Source organism: Corythoichthys intestinalis, chromosome 9 (genome assembly GCF_030265065.1).
Source record: "Corythoichthys intestinalis isolate RoL2023-P3 chromosome 9, ASM3026506v1, whole genome shotgun sequence".
Taxonomy (NCBI): domain Eukaryota; kingdom Metazoa; phylum Chordata; class Actinopteri; order Syngnathiformes; family Syngnathidae; genus Corythoichthys; species Corythoichthys intestinalis.
In genome coordinates this window covers 43,386,166-43,401,525 of record NC_080403.1, presented here as the reverse complement: position 1 = coordinate 43,401,525, position 15,360 = coordinate 43,386,166, and the positions used below count along the sequence as shown (strand labels likewise).

The 15,360-nt window shown below is 39.3% G+C and overlaps 1 protein-coding gene across 4 annotated transcripts in view; it reads left to right on the top strand.

The window, feature by feature from the left end:
* The window catches only part of stat2 (signal transducer and activator of transcription 2), a 36,330-nt gene that overhangs the window by 19,904 nt on the left and 1,066 nt on the right, over positions 1 to 15,360 (top strand). For all 4 annotated transcript variants that reach the window (XM_057845216.1, XM_057845218.1, XM_057845215.1 and 1 more), the window contains 11 exons: positions 715 to 804; positions 1,030 to 1,089; positions 1,185 to 1,205; positions 1,309 to 1,402; positions 4,147 to 4,194; positions 10,002 to 10,085; positions 10,177 to 10,275; positions 10,362 to 10,497; positions 10,885 to 10,937; positions 14,981 to 15,066; positions 15,169 to 15,305. In XM_057845216.1, coding sequence (XP_057701199.1) covers positions 715 to 804; positions 1,030 to 1,089; positions 1,185 to 1,205; positions 1,309 to 1,402; positions 4,147 to 4,194; positions 10,002 to 10,085; positions 10,177 to 10,275; positions 10,362 to 10,497; positions 10,885 to 10,937; positions 14,981 to 15,066; positions 15,169 to 15,305 — 908 coding nt within the window. The remainder of the gene's footprint in view (positions 1 to 714; positions 805 to 1,029; positions 1,090 to 1,184; positions 1,206 to 1,308; positions 1,403 to 4,146; positions 4,195 to 10,001; positions 10,086 to 10,176; positions 10,276 to 10,361; positions 10,498 to 10,884; positions 10,938 to 14,980; positions 15,067 to 15,168; positions 15,306 to 15,360) is intronic.

Below are 15,360 nucleotides of genomic sequence, written 5' to 3'. Positions count from 1 at the left end.
GAAACATTATTTTTTTGGGGCTGCTTCTCTGCCAAGGGTACAGGACGACTGCACCGTATTGAGGGGAGGATGGATGGGGCTATGTATCGCCAGATCTTGGCTGACAACCTCCTTCCTTCAGTGAGAGCCCTGAAGATGGGTCGTGGCTGAGTCTTCCAGCATGACAACGACCCAAAGCACACAGCCAAGGCAATTAAAGAGTAGCTCCGTAAGAAGCATCTTAAGGTCCTGGAGTGGCCTAGCCAGTCACCAGATCTGAACCCGATAGAAAATCTATGGAGGGAGCTGAAAGTCCGTGTTGCCCGGCAGCAGCCCCGAAACCTGAAGGCTCTGGAGAAGATCTGCATGGAGGAGTGGGCCAAAATCCCTGCTGCAGTGTGTGCAAACCTACAGGAAACGTTTGGTATCTGTAATAGCAAACAAAGGTTTCTGTACCAAATATTAAGTTCGATTTTTGTGATGTATCAAATACTTATTTCATGCAATTTATTATTTAAAAATCATACAACGTGATTTTCTGGATTTTTGTATTAGATTCCGTCCCTCACAGTTGAAGAGAACTTATGATACAAATTACAGACCTCTACATGCTTTGCAAGTGGGAAAACCAGCAAAATCGGCAGTGTATCAAATACTTGTTCTCCCCACTGTATATATATATTTTTTAATATACATTTTTTCATATAATTTTTTTATCCCCATCATTTCTTTAAGCTCCTTTGTGGTTGAAACTCAGCCATCCATGCCTCAGGGGAAAGGCCCTCTGGTTCTCCGCACAGGTGTACAGTTCTTTGTTAAAACCAGGTCAGTTTCCAGTTTGATGTAATTTAGAAATATGCACAAACCCATTCTGATTAACGGATTCTTCATGGAGCATGTTTCCGTAATTCTATCCAGATTGTAATTTGTGTTTTAATCTCATAAATTACAACTGCAAACAATTTGATGTTATATAGAATTTTCTCCCTTTGGGAAAAGCAGCCCAGTCTTCCATTTTTTGAAAATGTGGAACATTTAAACATTTTTCAGACTTCTCGTCAAGTTTCCCGATCTGAATCATCACATGAAAGTCAACGTATCAATGGACCGGTAAAATAGTTTGTCTCTCATCCCAGAATTGTATGATGTTGTGTTGTACTTGTGTGTTCAATGCCTTTTTCAATCCTCTATGCTTTTTCAATCAGCGAGCCACCTCAGATAAAGAGGTGAATATTTTTCTTTCATACTTTGCCTTGAAATGATGTGGCACTTTGATTCAGTTGTTATCAGTGTGTTTTTTTTTTTGTTTTTTTTTTTTTTTGCTTACAGATATCGTCATTTTAATGTCCTCGGAACCACAAGCAAAGCCTTGAACATGTCAGAAAGTAAGAATGGCGGCATGGTGGCAGACTTCAGACATCTCGTGAGTGACCTTGATTTTAATTGGAATTAGAGATTGACCGAAATGCGTTTTTAGGACCAATACAAATTATTAGTAGTTAAAGGGGCCAATATCCGATTTTTGGAATAATTTAAAATGCCTATGACAGGATAAAAAAACGTCTTAAATCGCATTATAATGTAAATTAGAATCATATTTTGAGACAATTTGGCAAAGCGCACATGACGAAAAATTTGTCCTTTAATCTGCCGTTTAGCCCTTGCCTATCATTACAGCGCTCTAGCGTCCCCAGCTGAAGGATGGCTTCGGCGGGGTCACGATTTCATGTGATTTAGAATTCAGCCCATTGAGGGGGAATTAGTCAGAAAGGGGAAAATGTGATGCAGAGAGCAGCAAAAATTCATTGTTTCACGCTCTCTTCTCCAACATTTTTACAGGATATTCTTTTTACCTAAGTAATTTTCCCCAATTGCTAAATAAATGGTATGGTCATGACAAATAACAGTGTTGTGCTAAATGTAATATGAAATATTAAAAATGTATCTATTCAGTACGACATAGCAAAATCACTCCATAATGGTCAAAACTGTCGACTTCTTACACCTCCCGAACGATATTTTATGCTACCGGAGTTAGTCCGGCTTTTGTCATTTCCCTGCCCCGGCTTTGGAGAGCGTAAACAAACAAGGGGTGGTGACAGCTAGCCGACATGCTAACCCAAACTGAGCGACGTTTCAAAGTCTTATTCTCGCCTTTCGAAGCGAAAAATGACACAAAACTACCCCGGGTATGTCACACGGCGGCGGGGTTGCTCAGTTTTTACCGATTGGCAAATTGGGCCCGATCAAGCCATTTTCAAAGGATCGGAATCGGGTAAAAAAAGAACTGGTTTTAAAAAGTTATTTTCATTTTTAGGTTTTAAATCATTGGCTGCCATTGATGGCGAGAGATGTCCACACCAATTTGACTGGGTTGTCGGCAGCAATCATTCGCTGCCGATCACAGAGTCAAATTGGAATGGACGTCTCGCCGTCAGTGGCAGTGAAACATGATTACTTTTAATGGAGGTGAATGAGTTAAAAGCTACTCACAACAAAATAATCTAGACATATATTGCAAAATAATACATATATACAGCAGAGGTTGCGCTAGACATTTTCGTTGTCTGTCATTTTGACTGACAGGGTCATAAAAATCCGGTCATAGTCTATTTTTACCCGTCAAGTAAATTTTTAAAATGATAATGATGACATATTCAATAGTATTTAGTTTTCATTCATTTTTAATTAATATTGTAACGCTTGCTTGGCGGCGAAAAATTAGACACGGAAGTCGTGGTATTTTTCTCCCTTTTTACTCTGCTTACCGCCAACAACTCCGCCCCCAAAGAAAAGGAGGCAACGATATAGACCCGAATCTCCAACGTCACACAATGATCTTAATTGTGGTTGTCAGCCCAAAATCTTCTAAATATATATTAAATGCATCTTAACAGATATAAAAAGACTACTACATAGTCTGTGGTGATCGTTTGGTGCCCAGATTTCTTGTCGAATTACAGCAGTCCATCTCGCTCTCATCTTCGCGTCTCTCAGAATACGGTAGAACTTCAAGTCTCTCCGTCTATCTTCTCTGTTACAGCAACCAACCGCCACACACGCCTTCACCATTTTGATTATTAATATTAACGAGCAGAAAAACACGCCGTAATAGGAGGCATGTACATAGCGGTAATGTATAAACATGACGGGCTGACACACAATATGGCGGCTCCGGTCAGGGGGGCGGAGTTGTGACGTCATGTGATTGGGGTCTATACACAGGCAGCAATCTTGTCCATCAATTGGATGACGCGCTGGCACACCGGGTGCACCAATAAGAACCTCGCGTTGATGTGTCAATCACGGTGCCGCCGCCAGACCCCGGCTACGCTACAATATTTTGACAGAATAGCCAACGACGTCATGCATTAAGAGAGACAATAGCTAATTAGTATGCTAACTCGCCACCCTGTGGTCTGGGGTGTGAATTGCAACCTGTCAAAATGACTGACGGACTTCAGTTTTTTCCGTCACCGTTTTAAAAAACCGGTCAACGACGGAAAATTTCCAGTTAACGCGACCCCTGATATACAGTAAGTTTTATACCTTTATAAGTGTATATATTTACACTAAGAAAACAAATTTTCCAATTTAGTTGTTGTTGTTGTTCTATATATTTATTTATGTAAAAGAAAATATTTAAACAACCTTATATTGTGCTGCCCAACTAATTTGCAAAAAAAAAAAAAGTCATTATTTTCGCTTAGTTTAAATCACCTTCTCACAGTATATGATTATAATGTCATGATAGCTTTGTTCAAATGAATAGATAGAAAAACACATTTTATGTTTTTTTTCCTCAATAAATTTCCTAGGTATCAGATCAGGAAACGTTATTGGCAGATCCTCAAAATCGGGCGACTCGGAATCGGATTCACATGCAAAAATATGTAATCGGGACATCCCTTGAAATAAGAAATGGGCATGTCACCACATTTTATTGTTTCGCTATAAGGAAAATAAACAAATCATTTATCAAGAACAACAATTCATGAAAAAGTAGAATATCTTGCGATCTTGACTCTTTTAATATTATTTCATGAAAAGTTAAGTTTGAAGTTTTATTGTATAATATTTTAAAGAGTTTTGATGGGCGCACGTAGTTGTTTTCAAGCACTACAAAATGTATTATTATTATTATTATATATTTTTTAATCTCTGTAGAATCTGAAGGAGCAGAAGTCGGGAGGTGGTGCAAAAGGAGCCCCTGATGTGAGTTGACCTAATTGACATACGTATAGGTGTGCAATGTAAAGATATATCTTATACATGTGATATAAAAATTACATCGTACTAAATTATTCTTGAATCTTGTACCTGTGGATTTACCTTCCCTGTTTATCCTATTTTGGCTGTTCTCTGGTGCAATCACTTCGAACCGTTAAATGTACCGCATTTTCCGGACTATAAGTCGTACTTTTTTTATAGTTTGGCTAGGCCTGTGACATATCCTCAAGTGCTTATGTATTAATACTTATACAGTGGTACCTCGCCACGTGATCTTTTCGACATCCGACGTAAAATTTGGCTTGCCGTTTGCTTCTACATCCGACGACATACTCGAAATACGGCGACATGACAGCGCCGCAGACGGACGCACGGCGGGTTTTTTCTTGAGAGAGAAATCGACACAGGTTCCAAGAAGGTTAGTGCAGGTGGTGAAATGAGGAAAAAGGTGACGCTTACCATGGATATGAAAATATGAGGGTGGGGTGCACATCCGTGAACTGGCTCAACAATACGGCCATAGAATGTCGACGATCTCCACGGTCCTCCTCCGATCTCCGTTCGCCAGCCTTTATAAGTTAAGGTGACAATTATTATTGTGGCAACATCGCCAAAGAAATTGCCAGCTTTGTCAGGTTTTTATTATTTATTTCAGAACTTGTGCAACACAACACGCCTAATGTCCACCGCAGTTGACTGTAAGGATGTGCCAAAAAATCGATTATTAGATGCATCGCAATACGACACTTGACGATTCGATTAAGATTAATAAATGTTCAAAAATGATGATTTTCCCTAATAACCTTATGACAGCCGCTAGAAGCGGAATGAAATTCAAGACACGTCTGCCGCCCGGACACCTTTAATGGACGCACGCACAACGTTATGATAGATGCAGCAGGTTACTGAGCGAGAGATTTACTCCTTTTCAAAAGACTTGAAAATAAATTTGTGTATGAGACAGGCAGGTACGCGGCGGTCGCGCTTTGGGTCCTCTTCTGTGCGCAAGTTATTTTTTAGAGCGAGAGGGTAAGAGAGATAGCTCGTTGCTCCTTGTCTTTCAGTTGTCCAGCAGTAAGTTCAAGTCGTGTTAATTGGAAAAAAATCCCTAGTGTTTTGCTAAGTCTCGTGTCCGTCTATCAGAAGTGAATACACGAACCCTCTTATACGCTTTATCTTTTATTGTTGTTGTTTTTGAGATGTTACAAGTTAGCGCTGAGCACTATGCTAATTAGCTACTTCGCTAACATGTATTTCCATGTCAGGTTGTGCGTTGTATGGTAGTGAACAAAAGTTATTCCAGATGCAGAATGTTTAAAACCAGGATTAGGTACAGCAGTAACACTACAAACATGCGAAATAGTACAGAAATCTGTGAAAACAAAGTATATTGGTTAAAAGAAGTCCTATTTGTAAAGACACTTTCCAGAAAATGTGGAATTCATTCCACCAGTGTAAATTTTATCGTACTGTTGAGAGAAATAAGTACTGCCTTTGAAACAGCTAATGTTTTTGCACCTTCTTGTGAAAAAGAGCATCTCAAAGTCAGCTGTGTGTTGTATACGCATGTTGAGAAATAAGTACTGCCTTTAAAATGGTTAATGTTTTTATACTTTCTTGTATAAAAAAAAAAAAAAGTTGAAGGGCAGCTTTTTGTTGTTTGGGCATGTTTCCATTGTTCCTGTTGAATCATTAGGATATTTCAAATAGATATTGGACATAAATTTGTTTGGCTACTTTATTTATTAGTAATGTATGATTCATCGATAATCGTAAATACCGTGATCATCGTTCAATAATCGAATCGTGGCACCCTAAATCATAATCGAATCGAATTGTGGGGTGCCTAAGATGGCACACCCCGAGTTGATGGTGTTGTCAGTAGAACATTAAAAGAGAAAGTAAAATCTCAACCACACCGCTCCCTCACTCTGTCATGTCAGCGACGTGGTGCGTTCAGGTACAGCACGCAAAACACGTCCGCCACATTAGAACCCAATTTGTTACATTATTACAGGAATCATTATTATTATTTTATTATTCCGGTTTTTATTAATAATTTATTTGTTTTGCTATGTGTAATTTCCATTTGTAATAGTGCCAGCAGTATTTGTTAAGTATTTAGTGTAGGTTTTCGGGTGGTGGAATGAATTCATGGAATTATGATGTATTCTAATGGGAAAATCCTACTCGACCTAATCTACTTTTATCATTATCTTAATAACTGTTAATATGTCAGCAGATACTTATTTAGCTCTTTGTTCTCCGTTTTATTGTGCTTGGTCTCTGTTTAAATAAAATGACCTCTCCAAAATTAATACTTCAATACTCCAGTGTGACTTCTATATGCTTTTTTCCTTCTTTATTGTGTATTTTCGGCTGGTGTGACTAATTTTTTGTCATATCTGTTTTTTTGGCGTATATGGATCGATAGCATGCACGCACTGTCCGTGCATGTCACACACACATACGCGCAGTTTGCCCCGACTCTCGGCCGTGTAAGCAATGTTGCAATATTGCTTATATGGAGCAGACAGAAAACCGATCATTCGCAGGCTTATCCTCAACCCATTTTAATTTTTTTTATGACTGTTGTCAAGTCCGACCCTTCCTAAAAAGCCTTAGGCGCTAATAACGTACAGCTGCACCGCTACCGTGGCGTCTCTCTCACTTTTTGATGACGTAATTGCTGCATGAATTCCGATTTGAGAGACTGGACAGTACAGACTGCCGCGACAGTCTGGAAAAATGTGGCCCAGATCGGATTTGAACCACATACGAAAGTGACCCAGATCGGATTTGAAATGGTCCAGTTCAGAGGTTGCGCTAGACTTTTTCGTTGTCTGTCATTTTGACTGACAGGGTCATTAAAATCCGGTCATAATCTATTTTTACCCGTCACTTAAATTTTTAAAATGACTACATCTTGATGCAGTCACTATATGTATATACACAATAATACAATAATACTTTATAATATAAAGTAACTAACATTAGTGCAGTCATGGATTACAGTAAGCTGGCCAGTACTGTGTTTCCATATATATTTTTATTATATTATGTATATACAGGAGATATATATATATTTATTTTTTTTTTCCCCCAAGTGGGACCTTCTATGATCCTAAAACATTTAATAATAATAAAATATTATATAATTCTATTATATTTATTTATTTATTTATTTATTATTATTATTAAATAAAAATGCACGTCGATACGACGCACATAAAGGCAACTTCCAATTTTAAAAAAAATCGTTAGAAAGTTGTATGGACTTACAATCCGCTAGCTTGTTGTTTCCTGTTGTCTTCCGAAATACACCTGGGTGACGGCGCGTCAAGTGTTCGTTCATAGCCGACGTGCTACCGTGGTATGCGAGCTCAGTTTAGCAAAAAGAGTACACACAGTGGTGGCATATTTTCCTTGAAATAATTTCAGGCTCTGGCTAGTCTGGTCCGCTTTTTTGGCTTTATGCCGCTTTCAGCGTGTTACCAATTCTGCCCTTCTTGGTAATTGGCGGCGTTTTCAACTGCTCGCCGCAGTGAGGAGTGAACCGGCGATTCACTTGATTCGTTGTCATCCTTCACTGCATCAGTCCCTCTTTTTTCGACACCATCGTCGTTTTGGGGCTTTTTGAAGAAAAGTTGTCTTGACATTTTTCCGAGTAAGGCCAACGACGTCATGCATCAAGAGAGACAATAATAGCTAATTAATATGCTCACTCGCCATCCTGTGGTCTGGGGTGTGAATTGCAACCTGTCAAAATGACAGATGGACTTCAGTTTTTTCTGTCACCGTTGTAAAAAACCGGTCAATGACGGAAAATATTCGGTTAACGCGACCCCTGGTCCAGTTCTATGCGACTTGTCACGTTCAGACCGTCAAGTTAATGCCTCACTCGAGTCGGAAAAACACGAAAAAATTGGATTTGTGCATTAAGACCTGTAGTATGAACATAGCCTTATACTCGGGTGTGACTTACAGTCCGACAAATATGGTACCTCTTTTCCTGTTTAGAAAGGAAGTGGTCAAGATCACAAATTTTCTTTATTGTGTTTAACATCAAGGAAATAATATGATCTATTGTTATACAGTGCCTTGCAAAAGTATTCGGCCCCCTTGAACCTTGCAACCTTTCGCCACATTTCAGGCTTCAAACATAAAGATATAAAATTTTAATTTTTTGTCAAGAATCAACAAGTGGGACACAATCGTGAAGTGGAACAAAATTTATTGGATAATTTAAACTTTTTTAACAAATAAAAAACTGAAAAGTGGGGCGTGCAATATTATTCAGCCCCCTTGCGTTAATACTTTGTAGCGCCACCTTTTGCTCCAATTACAGCTGCAAGTCGCTTGGGGTATGTTTCTATCAGTTTTGCACATCGAGAGACTGACATTCTTGCCCATTCTTCATTGCAAAACAGCTCGAGCTCAGTGAGGTTGGATGGAGAGTGTTTGTGAACAGCAGTCTTCAGCTCTTTCCACAGATTCTCAATTGGATTCAGGTCTGGACTTTGACTTGGCCATTCTAACACCTGGATACGTTTATTTTTGAACCATTCCATTGTAGATTTGGCTTTATGTTTTGGATCATTGTCCTGTTGGAAGATAAATCTCCGTCCCAGTCTCAGGTCTTGTGCAGATACCAACAGGTTTTCTTCCAGAATGTTCCTGTATTTGGCTGCATCCATCTTCCCGTCAATTTTAACCATCTTCCCTGTCCCTGCTGAAGAAAAGGAGGCCCAAACCATGATGCTGCCACCTCCATGTTTGACAGTGGGGATGGTGTGTTCAGGGTGATGAGCTGTGTTGCTGTTACGCCAAACATATCGTTTTGCATTGTGGCCAAAAAGTTCAATTTTGGTTTCATCTGACCAGAGCACCTTCTTCCACATGTTTGGTGTTGTGGCAAACTTTAAACGAGACTTTTTATGGATATCTTTGAGAAATGGCTTTCTTCTTGCCACTGTTCCATAAAGGCCAGATTTGTGCAGTGTACGACTGATTGTTGTCCTATGGACAGACTCTCCCACCTCAGCTGTAGATCTCTGCAGTTCATCCAGAGCGATCATGGGCCTCTTGGCTGCATCTCTGATCAGTTTTCTCCTTGTTTGAGAAGAAAGTTTGGAAGGACAGCCGGGTCTTGGTAGATTTGCAGTGGACTGATGCTCCTTCCATTTCAATATGATGGCTTGCACAGTGCTCCTTGAGATGTTTAAAGCTTGGGAAATCTTTTTGTATCCAAATCCGGTTTTAAACTTCTCCACAACAGTATCTCGGACCTGCCTGGTGTGTTCCTTGGTTTTCATAATGCTCTCTGCACTTTAAACAGAACACTGAGACTATCACAGAGCAGGTGCATTTATACGGAGACTTGATTACACACAGGTGGATTCTATTTATCATCATCGGTCATTTAGGACAACATTGGATCATTCAGAGATCCTCACTGAACTTCTGGAGTGAGTTTGCTGCACTGAAAGTAAAGGGGCCGAATAATATTGCACGCCCCACTTTTCAGTTTTTTATTTGTTAAAAAAGTTTAAATTATCCAATAAATGTTGTTCCACTTCACGATTGTGTCCCACTTGTTGTTGATTCTTGACAAAAAAATTAAATTTCATATCTTTATGTTTGAAGCCTGAAATGTGGCGAAAGGTTGCAAGATTCAAGGGGGCCGAATACTTTTGCAAGGCACTGTACCTATATTGTGATGTCAAATTGTTTCCATATTGCATATTTGTATCAGGGTTTCTATTCAAATCTTTGTGGTATGTTGGTGGTAGATTTCTCTGAGTGTGACAGAGGAGCTGCACATCATGTACTTCAACACTTTGTTTGAGTTCAAAGGAATGTCTGTTGAGTTACAGGTAAAGTATCTTTATTCCACATGGGAAAAAAATATTCACATAAATGAATCTGGTTAGAGACTGGATAAAAATGGAATTTCTTGTACCTTAGGCTACCTCTTTACCAGTGGTTATCATCTCGAATGCCAGTCAGCAGCAGAGTGCCTGTGCATCTGTGCTTTGGTTCAACATGCTCAGCCAGGACACTAAAGTGAGACATCTCTCAAGCCATTTTGAAGCATTCCAAGCCACCATTAAACAAGTGATGAAAATGTTATTGTTTTAATTTTGCCACAGGATCTGATGTTCTTTGCTAACTCACCGGCAGCCACTTGGCCACAGTTTGGAGAGATGCTTAGTTGGCAGTTTTTGTCTGCCACCAAACGTGGTCTGAATGATGCTCAGCTGGAAATGATCGCAAATAGACTCTTTGGTAAGTTGATGTTCATTGAAAACAAGCACGAGTGTGCCATGCCCTCTACTGGCTAATTCATAACCTACAGGAATCAATACACAATTAATTAATCAGCCTTGATACAAAAAAAAATTAAAACTCAGGCTCTGAGGGTTGATAGATACTGACCCATGCTACATATCTACATATAAGTTTCAAGACGATCGGTTCACGAATGACTGAACAGTAGGAATTCAAAGTTTGATTCCACAAGAGGAACAATTTCAGCCTGTAAAAAACATGAGTTACCAATTTCACATTTTATTTTGGGCTGTTGTTTGTGTCTCCTGTGACATCGTATGATTTTGTCAAAAGGTTATTAATCTCTATTAAAAGGTTATTGATGTTTTTTTTTTCTCCACTCAGGAAAGCAACAGAGCTACGACATCTGTAGTGTAGCCTGGTCTACTTTTTCAAAGGTAAGGATTTGAACTTTGCGTAGTTGTTGGTATCATGACATGGTCAGAGGTGGGTAGCTCTGTTACATTTCCTTGAGTAATTTTTTTGAGGAAAAATGTACTTCGAAGGGTAGTTTTACCACGCCATACTTTTAAATTTTGACCTGAGTAGATATGCGACGAAGAAACGGTACTCTTACTTGAGCTACACTAGAGTCGTGAAATTTTCCCTCTTTATTGTACATATTAGATTTTATTTTTGCCAAAGATGAAGACGGTTGGTCTACCAGTTTCACCAATGAGACGTTGCAACAATAATCACGTGACTCCATTATATCAATCAGGCATAACAATACAGGCACATGACCACACACAAGCCTGCAGTCCGAAGTCCTATGATTACGCCGGCCTGTTCGATCACACAGTGTCTATCAAGGGCGTAGGTTTGAATAGGAATGATATGGACACAACACCACCAACTTTTCAGGATGCTCTAATTGTCCCCACCAACCTTTAAGCAACCATATATGCATTATAGACCCTACCCACCGACGTCACAAAACCACGTGCTCGCTGTAGGGTTCCGCCCACTTGTCCGGCATTTTGTCTCTGTATTAGCATTGGTTTCAATTGATCGAGGAATTTAAAATGCATTTCATGGAAGACCCGGTGCTTACTGATGCCGTAAACTCACTGGATGCGTTGCATAAAAGGCGTTATGTGGAAAAGCTTCAGTTTATCCATTCGCCAGATCCATATTTGATGCCTAAGTCGATGTTTTTCGACCCGCTGTCTCCGCCGTATTTGCTTGACATCTGCTAGCTACTCTGATATGTACAACTATCTTGTCCACACAAAATCAGCCTATTCTCACGAAAGTTTGAAAAACTTTAAGAGCTTGGAGGCTTATAAATACTTCGTTGCTGGTTGGGTGAAATAGGTCCCCGTCCACGAAAATTCGGCAGGAATCTATCTTGTGCTTGAAAAGGTGAGTTACGAAATTTTCAATTCAAAATCTTTTGTTATTGCTAACATCCACTGTCAAGTCTAATGTATTTCATGTCGTTTGTCAATGGAGTTAGGGCTTTTAATGTTTATATGGTTTAGCGATAGCAGTCTCACTACATACATACAGTGCTGCTCAAAAGTTTGTGAACCCCCTCAACATTTTGGAATTTTCTATTATTTCAACCTGATTTCCTAATCAATCAATTCAGTAGTTTTTTTTGTTTTTTTTAACAGTTGTGTTGTCGAGACTAAATTAAAAAGAGTTTTCATCAACTGATGTAGGTGCAAAATTGAACTGTTTGGTCACAACCAAAACCGCTATGTCTGGCGAAAAGTCAACACTGCATACCACCAAAAGAACCTTCTCCCAACAGTGAAGCATGGAGGTGGGAATGTCAAGATCTGGGCTTGCTTTTCATCCTCAGGACCTGGACAACTCCACATAGTCCAGGGAATCATGAATTCTGAGGAATATTGTCAAATCCTAGAACATAACCTGACGCCATCTGTTTTGAAGTTAAAGCTTGGCAGAAGGTGGATCATGCAACATGATAATGATCCAAAGCATTCCAGCAATACAACCAAGGAATGGCTGAAAAAGAAGAAGATTCGTGTTCTGGACTGGCCCAGTCAAAGTCCTGACCTAAATCCCATTGAAATGCTGTGGCGGGACCTGAAGCGAGCAGTTCATGCCAGACGCCCATCAAACCTCTCTCAACTGACTGCGTTCTGCAAGGAAGAATGGGCAAAAATCCCCCAAAGTAGATGTGAGAGGCTGATTAGTCACTACAGAAACCGTTTGGTTGAGGTAATCTCTGCAAAAGGAGGCGCAATATCCTATTAACTGAAGGGGTTCACATACTTTTGCACACATGATATCTGAGTTTTTCTTAAATCAACCACTTTTGTTAAATAAAGAATGACAATATAACTATTTCTTTTGTTTCAGTCCATTATTTGGAATGTCAGTATTGTGGATTTGGGTATAACTTAACATTTAATAAGGTTATTTTAGTTTTTTTTACAAAAAATCTGACCATCGCTGTGGGGTTCACAAACTTTCGAGCAGCACTGTACGTGTATGTTGTCGGCGATTAGCCTAGCAATGATCTTAATTGTGGTTGTCAGCCCAAAACCCTCTAAATATATATTAAATGCATCTTACCAGATATAAAATGACTACTACATAATCTGTGGTAATCGTTTGGAGCCCAGTTTTCTCGTCGAATTGCAGCAGCCCATCTCGCTCTCTTCTCTCCGGGTCTCTCGGAATCCGGTAGAACTTCAAGTCTCTCCGTCTTCTCCGTCTATCTTCTCTGTTATTGCAACCGACCGCCACACACGCCTTCACCATTTTGATTATTAATGTTAACGAGCAGAAAAACACGTCGTAAATAGGAGGAATGTACGTAGCCGTAACAGGTTAACACTATGTGTTGACGGACAATTGGGCGGTACCATTCAGGAGAGCGGAGTTGTGACGTCACGTGGGTAGGGTCTATACAGTATAATGAGTTTAGCTATACAGGTAATCTAGGTTGTCTTCCCATATGTTGTAAGGATAGAACTGACCCTACCGTTATTAAGTGAATTATTTTCATTACGTTCAAACTTGCTTACATTTACCCCTTTTCACTTGCTAAATGCGCCGGTCCATTTTTTCTCCCTGAAACGTACGTTTAATTTGCTGATTACTTGATCCACCCCAGACACACACACGCACACTCACACTCACACTCACTCAGCCCCGACAGAAATACATGTAGACAACATGCCGCCTCCTCCGCCCTCTTCGAAGAGGAGGGATCTTAGAATTTTTTTTCGGGCAGCAGCAGCCACTGTGAGTAATTTAAAATGATGCCAATATTGTGGAGGAGGCCAACACACAACTAATTTTGCTCCGTAATGTCCGACTTGCATCACAGTTAGCATCACCTTAAACTGTGGGAACTCGCTAACCTGCAAAACTCGAGTAGGAAGCTGCTTAGAGAAAAGTGTCCTTCTGCTTGTGTTTTCTACTGTTATCGTTAATTAAGCTGTGAGAAATGTAGTGAACTCTGCTGGAAACTATAGAACCCGAAAAAGCAAGTGAGTAAGAAGCTGCTTAGAGAGATGAGTGCTGCATAACCTCATAAGTTGCTCACACAACACAACATACACACAACATAATCACAATTGGCTATGTACATAAAAAAAATTTAAAAAATGAAGATTCGATGTAATGAGGACCCCTGATTTAGCATATCAATTAATTGGGTTCATTTTCATGAGAAATGTAGCTCTGACCTCCATTCACTCAATCTGTTTGTCCCATCCCGAGCAAAAAGTGTATATCCAGTTTATGCTGTTAAATCGTCCCTACCAATGTTGGGACCAAACCTACACCCTTGGTGTCTATAAAGCGCCGCAAAAATCAAACTATTTGATATAGATTCAATATTACTCAAAAGGGCAGATTTCAACCTCTCTAACAGTTTTTATTTGGTACTGATAGACCACGGAAAACCAGAGATATGATCGTTTTCATTTCACTGTAGGAAATATGTTTTTTCCACCAGAGGACAGTCGTGCTCTTTGGACAAATGATGTTTCATTTCTGTAGGTTTTTCTAGTCAGAATTTGTTGATTTTTGTATATTTGTTTGGCCTTATCTGACCATGTATTTATTTATAGTGCCGTATAATAAGTTCATATAGATGATGTTATGCTGAGAAAAGAAATGCCATTGTTAAAAAAGTATCAGACATTGTAAACAGTTACAATGTTATTCATTACTTGGATATTATTTTCACCGAATACTTTTTTTACTTGTACCTGAATACATTTTTCAGATAACTATTTTTACTTGAGTCATATTATTTTGAAATAGCGCTCCTCTTACTAGAATAAAAATTTTGGCTACTCTACCCATCTCTGGACACAGTTTCACACAATTGACAATATAGGGAGAGAATACTGTTTTCCTGACTGTCTTTACATGTGAATCAATATGTTGCATACAGTATGTGTCTATTTGTACAAAGATTCGAGTTTCTGACCAGTTTGTCCCAATACAGGAAAACAGTCCTGACACATTCTGGGTGTGGTTTGACAGCATTGTGGTGATGGTGAAAGCAAATCTTGAAAACTTGTGGAGGGATGGGTATGTATTGGACCATCAACACAGACTTGATTGAAACTCAAGCTCTTCATTTTTTTTTTTTTTTTTTTTAAAAACAATTGTTTCTCCTCATCTGTATTATAGCCTCATCATGGGCTTTGTTACCAAAAGCAAAGAGAAGACCCTCCTGAAGAAAAAACAGAAGGGCACCTTCCTGATACGTTTTAGTGAAAGTGTCATTGGAGGCATCACCTTCTCCTGGGTGGAAAATAATGCAACTGGTGAGTACGGTGCATTTAGTAATCATGTTTTATAGCTACAGCACACTAATTTTTT